The 11152-nt window shown below is 37.2% G+C and overlaps 1 protein-coding gene across 1 annotated transcript; it reads left to right on the top strand.

Annotated features, from left to right (window-relative positions):
• Positions 1-301: 301 nt before the first annotated feature.
• Positions 302-1581, top strand: LOC120258146 (probable inactive leucine-rich repeat receptor kinase XIAO). The gene is made up of 2 exons (XM_039265501.1): positions 302-771; positions 867-1581. Exons 1-2 carry the CDS (start codon positions 302-304, stop codon positions 1579-1581), a joined length of 1185 nt encoding a protein of 394 aa, XP_039121435.1.
• Positions 1582-11152: the final 9571 nt, after the last annotated feature.

Genomic DNA, 11152 nt, shown 5'->3' with positions numbered 1-11152 from the left:
TATGTGATTAGTTGAAGTCTTGTGTTATATATTTTTTATATTTCTATGAAATTACATGATCAAACCTCGCTTGGGGCCAACTTTTACAAATATATTGCTAATTTTATGAACAAAACGCGCATCAAAGCCTAAAAACGTTTACTTTGACGGAACTTAAATTTCAAAAAAGACCTGAGCACCAAATGAAAAATTTCATACCTGTTTCATCATCTCCAGAATCATTGTTTATATATAATGAAAGCATTGTGAAGGCATGCATTAAGTCAAGTGACAGTAGTCTCAGTAGTCTCATCTCTCTCTCATGGCTCCTATCAACTTCTTTCCTTTTCTCTACTTTGCCTTGTGGCATCACAGCTGCCCTCACTCTCACTCTCAAGTTCATGGTAACTGCATTAAGACTGAAAGGATAGCCCTTCTCAGCATCAAAGCAGGCATGTGGAGTAACAACAAAAGCTTTCTCTCATCTTGGACTGGTCATGACTGCTGCAACTGGAGGGGAGTGTCCTGCAACAATGAAACCGGCCATGTCACCAAGCTTGATCTGCAATACCCTTATTATGATCCCATTCATCCCATACCACCACCAAGTAAGTTGAACTCTTCTCTCATTCAGCTTCACCATTTAAACTACTTAGATTTGAGCAATAACGACTTCCAAGGTTTCCCCATCCCAGACTTCATTGGCTCTCTTGCCAACCTTGACTACCTTAACCTCTCTAATGCTGAATTCAGTGGAATCCTTCCCCATACCTTTGGAAACTTATCATGCTTGTGCTATTTTGATCTTAGCTCAAATTTATATCTACAAGCTAATGACCTCCACTGGCTCTCTGAAATGACTTTTTGCTACGTTACCTTGACTTGAGTGGAGTGGACCTCTCTAACGTGCATGGTTGGCTTCATGACATTAATATGCTCCCTTCTCTTCTTGTCTTGAAACTCTCTAATGCTGGCCTCCGAGTTGGTGGTATTCATGGTACTACTCTGCTTCATCATCTCAACTTCACATCTCTTCGTGTGCTTGATCTTTCTATGAATTATGACCTGAACATCACTTTGCCTCAATGGTTGTTCCATCTCACAAGCCTTGTTCATCTTGATCTTTCTATCTGTGCTCTGTATGGCAAGTTACCGGTCACCATTGGTAACTTGCGTAGCTTGAGATTCTTGAGCTTGACTCAAAACTCTTTTGATGGAGTGATTCCAGAGTCCATGGGAAATCTTGGTAGCTTGGAGAAACTTGATTTGTCAGTAAATAAATTCAATGGAAGCATTCCTGAATCTCTGAGCAATCTTACAAATTTAGAGTACTTTGATTTGTCCAGTAACCAAGTTCAGGGATTGATGCCCGCAAGCATTGGGGATCTAGAAACCTGCAATACTGATTTGTCAAGGAATATGATCAGTGGAGCGCTTTCCCGATTCCTTGGCAATCTCACACTTTTGCAGTACTTCAGTGCATCTGGAGGCAACAATCTCAGTGGTAATTTACCAGAAACTATAGGAAATCTTGTTCACCTTCAGTTCCTAGATTTATCCAAAAAATATGATGCATGGAAAGTTGCCGGAGAGTTTTGGTAATCTCAGGCAATTGCAGCAGTGGAGAATGCCGGGCAATGGCATCACAGAAATACCAGAATCTATGGGAAAGCTCTCTGGCTTGTGGGAGCTTGATTTATCCAGAACAACATCAATGGAACATTGCCAAAAAGGCATGGGAACTTATGCAGTTACAGACTCTAGATTTTACAAGCAATTCTATCAGTGGAGGCATTGATGATCTTATTGATGGATTGTCTAAATGCAGGGAGAATAAGGATTTTTCTGCTTCGGAAAGAAGTATGGGTCTAAAAACATTGCGTATGGGAAACAACAAGCTAAAATGGAACAGTCCCAGAAAACATCGCCAATTATCTAAACTGAGCCTACTGCATCTCTCTCTTCAAATTCTTTGATGGGTGTCTTAACTGAATCTCATTTTGCTAATCTAGTAAGCTTGTCATATTTGGACTTGTCCTACAACTCATTGTAATTGAATGTGCGAGACCTGGAAGCCTGCTTTTGCCTGTTATCATCATCAGAATGTGTCTCTGTAGCAGGCCCTCATGCTCCCCACTTGGGTTAAAACTCAAACGCATTTGGGTGACCTTGTTATCAGATGCTGAGATTTCAGGCAGCATCCCTCATGGTTTTGGGATCTATGCGCCATTAATCCCAGTTACTCAATCTATCAAATAACAATTTGGAGGGGCGGCTACCAACTTCTATGAAAAATTACAGGTTCATTCTCTTTGATTTGAGTTCAAACAGATTTGAAGGCCCAATACCTGAGCTTGACCCCACTGCATTGTTCTGTTATTGGATCCCACCAACAACTCATTCTTCTGGTTTAGTTCCTTCTTACTGCAGCTGCTACACAACATAAAGTCTTCTTTAGCTCATAATCATATCAATGGAAGAGTCCGTCTTTCTTTTGTAACCCATCTCCTTTACATTGTCTTGATCTATCTAACAATGATATGTCTGGAGAACTTCCCCCATTGTTGGAATTAACATCAGCTTTGGAAATTGTTGATTTATCTGACAACAATTTCATCTGGTAAAATTCCCTGATGGCCTTGTGTCACTCCCCCAACTCCGGTCCTTACATTTGAGAAAACAATGGCTTCTTTGAGGTCTCCTCTCCTCGACATGGCTTACCAAGTTGGTCACCTCGACCCCAGGAAAACAAACTCTCTCTGGTAGCATACCATATATGGTCTGGAGAAAGTCATCTTTATTAGTGCTTCAGCATGAGGTCTCAATTTATTTGAAGGTGTCATCCCAGTAGCAATTATGATCAAAACCTCCTCTCTCCTTCAGATCCTGACCTTGCACACGTAACAACCCAATAGGACAGTTGCATTCCTCGTTCGAGTGACACTTAATGCCATGGCAGTCGTCAACCAAATCACAACGAATGGTGGTCTTTGCTCTCCATTTCAGTGCGAGGTCTTCATATTCTATATGGCGTAAGAAGTCTTCCAGATAGCGTCTTTGCACATACTCAGACCCTCTCTGGATAAACGCAGCGGACCCAAGTGGAATACTCGAAAGATTCTATCAATGAGTCAGCAAGCATGGATTTATCAAACAATAAGTTTTCGCGAGTTGCCCGACTGAACTCACCAAATTGCATGGCGTACTTCTTGAATCTTTCTTACAACCTTTTCAATGTGGAAAGATACCTGTAGAAAGCATCAGTGACATGAAACAACTGGAATCACTTGATCTGTCAGAGAACAATTTATTTGGAACCATTCCTTCAGGTATGTTCTATTTTGAACTTCTTGAGCCAGCTCTGACGGTCACAGACAACACACTGTCGGAACAATTCCACGTGCGGCGCAGCCAACTTCAGACGCTGGTAGTACCATCAGCCTCATAATTGGAAACCATGATCTCTGTGGAGCACCTCTTCAGAATTGTGCTAATGAGACACATTATTCTTCAAGAGGCCAAACGGTTGAAGGAAGGAAAAAGAGATTGGTCAGGAGATGTTATGTCAGTAGGTCACAAGCGCAATGGGATTCGAAGGAATCGCTTCGGACGATCATCGCGTACCATTATGATGAACCAAACCATAAGAATTGCTTATTCTTTTCATCTGTTGATGCTAAAGTACAGGATTGATATATATGTTAAGGTGGTTGTGTACTGGAGGCTGCACCTAATTTTGCTCAAGGAGGAACTGAGCTGTCAGGCCTGGAGCTGTACTCTTCCATTGTTGGATATGGCAAATACTTTACATAATGTAGTATGAGTGATATATGACCACAGGTAATATAAAATTAATATGATAGAACTCTTATCTTTAATAATGCAAGTCACTGCACACACTATAACATAATTTGATTTTGGAGATTATAAGTCATCGTCGCACACCTTGTATAACATAATCATTTGAGAATGTAAGATTTATATTCCAAGCTTTATAACATGATTTCACTAGTGCCAAATACTCTGTCCCACAAGCTGTGCTTAGCTCAAGAGGAGAGGAGGAATGTGTTATTTCTGACTCTGGAAATACAAGTTGTCTCATTGGGCCCACTCATCTTGATTTCTTTTCTTTTCTTTTTCTAAATAAATAATCTATCTCTTGATTTCTTAATTCAATCAAACACTCAGAAGGCATTAGTCCTAAATCTCCTTCTCAATCCAAGCACTAGTTTAAGAATTAGAAAACAAGCTATCACCATTACAATGTAAGACTGAAAACATATTGGTCCTATCATCTCTTCTGAAAATTATATTTCGAGCAAAATTACTTTGTCTGCAAGATATTATATTTTAAAAATTTGCATGTAAAATAACATCTATTTGATTTTATGCTGGGTTGTTGAGGTTATGAATTTCTTGTTCTCAATTTTCAGGTCCAGCACGCAAAGTTGGTGGCTCAACTAGAAGTTAGTATCAATAAAGCGATGTTATGTTGTATTACGCTGCTTGCTTGTTATGAGTCCTGTTCATTTTGTATTTGAAATTATCGAGTTTGTAATTTGAATTATTATGGACGTTTGACATTGCAAAGGTGTAGAAACATCGTTATATGTTATTTAAGAATGCATTAAAGTGTGTGTTTAGAGTGCTTTTCAACGCTCCAGGGTTCACACTTTGTGGGCATATCATCATTTATCAGCATACCATTTTGGTAGTTGAGGGTGTTCGGCTAATTGATGTACTTGAAAGACAGCTGAAAACTCTGCAAACCCTATCGTCCGGCTACCTAAATGTTCATTGTCACTGTTTCTTATCAGCCTACCATGCATGGAATTGAAAATCATGAGTCTCATTATGAACAGAGATATTGCATACTTTGATGTAATTGTGCATTTTGAAAGATCAAACTACACACACTGGCTGAAGAAAAAGTCCGCTCTTGGCTAAACTAATTATCATTATCATTACGACTTCGAAAACCTATATTAAATAATTGCTGTCAGATATGTAGAGGAACGCGGAGATCGATTTGAATAGATCTCGCCATAGCGTCAGGGTAGTTTTATGTAAGTGTCACACATTGGTGTGTTTCATGCTTGAAGTCCATTCTCGAGATCTGGAGTGAAAGCTCACACGTCCACGAATTATTATCTTGCAAATGAAAATAATGAGAATAATGGGAACCAGGAAAATGCACTCCGTTAAGCTATACTATACAAAATCAGAATGACTGCACAATGCTAATCGTTCGATCATTACCGTGATCAATATAGTAAAACAGGGTACACACACTCTCTTAGCATATACAAATAATACAACACGATCAGCGAGTGCTTCAGTGCTTCCCAGAGAATCACCAAAACAGAAACAAAACAAGAACTAAGGGACATGCTTTCATTATGTGTACACCCTGCATTAGCACTGGAAAAGACAAGTACCTATTATGACAGTTAAGGCCAGTTCAGCCCATGCCAGATGAGGAGTTCTAGCAAAGAGCAGTTGGTGAGGTCTCACTCCATCCTCCAACACAGTGCACTATTTCCAGCTGGAAGGCCTCTTAGATGCTTCAGGTTCAATGCAAAGACTAATTGTACCTGCATGCCATAGAGAGATCATCAGGCTTTGACATTTTCAAATGAGGTTCACTATTTGGCTCCATCTTTCTCCGGGTTTTTGCAGTATTACTCCATAGCCCGCAAACAACATCAATAATCTTCAGATGATAATAGTGCTTACAAATTGTCTTCTAGTTGTGCCATATTGAAAACTTGAAGATCAGTAAGTAAATGAAAAGATGATTTATGTAAGTAATCAATATTTTCTACAGTTAATTTTCGATGTCTGTTGTATTAAAGAGTTTTACCAACCAGCTGAGCATCCATCTCCACAATATAGAAGGCCTTCCACTGATCACTAGTCTCTAGTAAAAGTATTCCGAAAGCAAAATGTTGCAAATTTCTGAACATCCATATGTCGCCTTTCTGTGGAATCTCATAAACCCAAAGGATAGGGTAGGCTACTATTGGCAACAGAACCATTTATGTTCTGTCAAACAATTGTTTTCCACCTCTCAAAATTCCAACCAACTACAGATATAAGCAAACTAGATTTTATTAACAGGAGCTAAGTTAATTCACATGAACAAAAAGCTCGAAAATAAGGAAGAAACTTTGAAGAGAAAAATTACTGCGGCATCATCAAGCACTATTTTCTGCAACACCTTTGGAGAAAAGTCTTCTAGTAAGACACACGGAACCGGAAGTTTAACTCAGATATTGTGAATGAAGGCTGAGTTCAGTGTGTGCAAATATTTTAGTCCACTTGTGCGATAACCAATAGCTATCATTCTGCCTTTAGCTAAGAGAATTGCGCATCCTTCACCATCTATAATGAATCCACGCATAATATTGTTGGAGATGATAAAGGTATCAGCTCACTAAAGCAACTAAACTAAGGTCAGAACACTTACAATGAAGATGCTCTCATATCATGTTCCATCTGGCGCATGGTCTCGAAAACAAGGATCCTTGAAAAATGGTTCACTTTCCTGCACTACTACCCAACTTCTCGCTTATGTTCTCATTATTTAACCTTGCAAAACCTGCAACCTAGATTAAATATAAAGTTTCCTCACTACTAATGATCAATTAATTTTTCTTGCAGAAAAGTGTTAAGCAACAAATTACCTTCATTCTGAAACTGGAGCTCACAAATAATATGTTGTCCACGGACCCTCTGAAATACTTAGTGACAGAACAGCAATTTCGGACCCATTCTTCATTGTGCCCTTTGTAGACTTGCACTGTATGTAGAAGACCAAATTATGTTAAGCTGGAAATCTTCTACAAGCAACTTCAAGTTCCTGCCTGTTGAATCGCATGCACACTCTTTCTCAACAACTCACCGTCTGTCTAAAGCCGCCATAAATTAAAATCGGTTATTCTGCTACCATCAATATTGCAGTATAAGCTACTAATATGGGGAGGAAATAAGATCATTGAGCTCAACCTGGACTGATATTGATATTTCATCCTTCCAACTTGATTGTTTTCTTATTGGGATAATGCCAGAGGATTTTCTTTTGCATATTTTAATAGCAGACACAGCACAAGTGATCACGAAGATAAGCATACTACACCCGTAGTGATTTCTAAAAATCAGCAGCCACTTTGGTTGGTGCGCCTGTGGTGCTTCGCCATATTGGAGTATTCATAGGTTTCATTATTGCTTGGCTTTTCACAGAATAACCTGAAGACAGAAACAAAGGCTGTTAATCAGAGTATACTGAAAGAAAAATTGAAGAATGACAAGAAATCCTGACAGAAGGCACCCTTACATTGCCTCAGTAGAACGCGGGTTTGATGGACTTCTTTATCTTGAAAACAATTTTGAAAGTTGAGTCTCGTACAAATGATCCAGCAAACTGAAGTGAAGTTCAGTGAAACAAGCTTTAATTTAAATTGATTTAAGACATTGTACCTGTACAGATACTTACAGACAAGGGAGGTATCTTCCCCAACAAAAAGTTGTATGAAAATCAGCAAATTTCCCAATGAAGTTAGCCTCACATAAACCAGTCCGCATTATCTAGGAGGGTGTCCTGCCACAGATATACAAGACAGTATGAAATAAGAAAAATATAAATATAATAAAATAAGCTGAAACAGATAAATATGGCGTATAAACAGATTAAAAGTATCAATATGTTCTGACATTGATGTGGTGTAATCTGCTTCAAAGTTCATCATGTACTATCACTAAATTTTAATTAAACCATATCAATTGTGAAAACCATCAATTCCTACTTATAGTTATATACCAATGCATTATCAACATACAAAAGGCATGTTCCTCATCACAACCAATATAGCAGAAACCTCAACACTCTGGTTGTCCCGCCTTCTTCTATTAATGCACTCGTGCGACTCAACCCAAAAGTTCAACAGCTTTGAACTGAACATTAATTGTGGCCTGGTCTTACTTCAGCAGCAAATTAAGATTAATATATATATATATATATATATGATATATATCAATTATCTCGTGAAGCTAAGGCACCAGAAGGAATAAAATAACATACATGCCATGTGTATCGGGTTCCATGAATTTGTCCACGAGCTTTATTCCTATCCAAAACGTAGCTCTGTCAAGGTTTGCAAGATCTCCAAAGTTTCCAAATGGTATACCACCAGTCAACCCATTAGAATGCACTCTCACAGAAACAAATTCTGCAGAATCACATCAGAACAAACTATTACAAAGTCTAATGAAAGTAAAATTAATTTCTCAGGAGCATATCCCTAAGCATTTCTAGTAACACTGGTCAAATCACCACCCAGCAGGACGTGGGCCGGAGAATTGATTCGAGCTCAAAATCCAACACTGTGGAGGTCAACAGACCGATTTCTTTAGGGATTGATCCAAGGAACAAATTATTACTCAGAACCTGCACAACAGTCATTATGTTAAAAAGAAACTTTTGGCCAACCCTGCTGTGCAGAAACTTAACAGAAAGCGATGAATTAATTACATACAGCTCTTTGAAAGAAACGAGTAACCCAAGCTCTGCGCCAAGAAACCCTTTTCAGAGGGAATTGGCACGTGTTCTGCAAATAAAACCTAGTTTAATATCAGCAAAACCATTTGCACAAACTAATCAAACACATTCTACAAATTCAATTCAGAAATTCAGGAAATCTCTAAAACCCTAATCAGTTACTCCCTGTTTGATGAAACCACAAACAGAAGTATCAAATTAAAATCCCAAAATTGAATAAAAACATGTGGCTACCATAAAACCCTTGAAGCACAAATACCACAATTTAAGCCCTCATTCATCAATTAACCACTTCATCAACAACATATGCATCAAATCAGAAGTGCAAACGAAGAAATGCCATATAATTTTCTCAAAAACTGAGATTTTGAACAGATAAACAAAAGAAAACAGTGAATCGGCCCAGGTCTTCACAGATTAACCACACGGTTCTGAGGCTTCAAGCAGGTCACACCAGACCAACCATGATTTTCATCAAAGCTAGTCCAATCAGAAAGAACAGAGAGTGGGTCTTCAAAAATTGATCCTTGAAAGCCCCAAGCGCCAAAAACTGCAAAAAGAAACCAAAAGAAAAGCCCATCCCATCAGACTAACACAACAAGAAAGCTCACATCTTTTCAACTAAAAACTCAGAAACAAGAACACAAAATCCAAGATAAGAGGAGCATACTTTCTCTGATTTATGGGCAAGGAGACAACTCTCACCAACCAAAACAAGAGGGAAAAAGAAGAAGAAGAAGAAGAAGAAGAAGAAGAAGAAGAAGTGGTAACACAAGTGATCTCATAATTAGAAATGGCTACAGCTAAAAACCAATGCTCAAAATACAAAAATTGAACAAGCATGTGAAATTCTAAGTAGAAAACTCAAAAGAAGTGATTTTTAGAAGAAAGAATAGAGCAAGCAAGAAAGAGTTTCTGCAAGTTTGCCATTTTGAAGCAAAGAAAGACAAAGATTTAAGCTAAATATACAAAAATGGAGTAGCTTGAGAGGAAACAGAATTAAAAATGGTAACAAGATCAAATCTTGTGTGTGTGTGTGTGTGTGTTTTGTGTGTGTGTGTGTGAGAGAGAGAGAGAGAGAGAGAGAGAGAGAGCACAACGGTGGAGCTATAATGGAAGGACCCAACGGTGACTGCGGTGGGGGAGGAAAGATAAGAATTCATATGAAAACCAAAGGTTGGTATTTATAGTTTTATCTATCTATGTCCTTAGAATTATTATTTTTATCTATCTATTTTATAGTTTATAACTTGTTATTAAAAATTTTGCTACATATGTATAGAAATGGATTAACTTTTCACTCCATAAATTATCACATTAAAAAGAAAAACAGAAATTTTGTCTTTTGTCTCCTACTCAGCAATCTATATTCAAGTTAGTTGCATTTTCTTTAGTATCTTTGGAAAAACTATGTTTGCTTTACTTAATATAAGTTCAGGATTTGGTGCTGAGTTAATCATATGGATAAAGCATCTCATTATACACCTAACATACTAAGAGGAACAGACAGCCTCGAAAGCCCATGCTAAATCACAGTAGGCTACGCATAAGCTCGCCGGAAGAAGCGAGTGAGTCTGTGACATATACGCGCCACGAACCATCTCTCAAGACACAACCACAAATTTCGACCTCCCGTAGAATACGCTCACTCGCAGACCCGAACTGCTTACCACTCGCCAAGAAGCTCTTTCTTTAACGACTCGTGAGTACCATCAGGGCCTCGGCTCATACTGGGTGACACCGGCGATACGCCGAGTAAGTATCGGCGATGCTGTAGGTTATTTTGTGCACTTTTGTCTAACCTTGCTATAATAATTGCAATTAAATCAAAAATATAAATGGTGCTTTTCCTTGTATATTATAATGTACAAATTAGTACTTATTTACATATATTTACAAAAATAAGGTTTACTTTTATATATTTTTATAAATAATTATCATTTGTTATCTATTTTTATAAAACAACTATTATATATATATATATATATGAACAGCTAACTATATAACTAAAGAAGAATGTTTTATATGGATATATAAATAAATATCATATTATAAAAATAATATATTAGTAATTATCTGCTACTTTATAGGTAGGCAAGTACAAAATGATTCAAACCAAATGAAATAAAAAATATATTAATAATATGGTTTCATTATTGACCTTTAATCTTGAGCCACTGTTTAGCTATCCGACAAGTTTTAAAAATTAGATAAATATATTTATTTTGTGAGAATATATAAGCATTAAAAATCCTAAAAAATCTCAGATTTAAAGTGGTGTACATTGAAATAAGAATACACATATATGCCAAAAGATACTAATCTATATTTATGTGGGTTTTAAATTGTGAATTTCTTGAATACTTTCATGGAATTTATAAGTGGATGAGAAGCACAAGTCCATTTCCACAATATTTTAAACATTGATCCCCTGTTTTAGATTTTGTTTTGAAAAAGAAAACATATGTCAATATATGACATGTAACAACACATTCAAAGAAAATGAGATTTTAAACTCATAATAGTATCAAAGAGGTTTTATCAAACATATATAAAAATTAATACAACATAAACAAAATAACATAAACTCAATAAATATTGTATTATAGTTAATGT

Source organism: Dioscorea cayenensis, chromosome 1, assembly GCF_009730915.1.
Source record: "Dioscorea cayenensis subsp. rotundata cultivar TDr96_F1 chromosome 1, TDr96_F1_v2_PseudoChromosome.rev07_lg8_w22 25.fasta, whole genome shotgun sequence".
Taxonomy (NCBI): Eukaryota; Viridiplantae; Streptophyta; class Magnoliopsida; order Dioscoreales; family Dioscoreaceae; genus Dioscorea; species Dioscorea cayenensis.
This window is presented reverse-complemented; position numbering and strand designations above follow the sequence as displayed.

Coding starts and splice junctions, on each gene's coding strand:
- LOC120258146 (XM_039265501.1), top strand. CDS start 302: ATGGCTCCTATCAACTTCTTTCCTTTTCTCTACTTTGCCTTGTGGCAT. Junction 772..866: donor TTTGGAAACTTATCATGCTT/GTGCTATTTTGA, acceptor CCTTGACTTGAG/TGGAGTGGACCTCTCTAACG.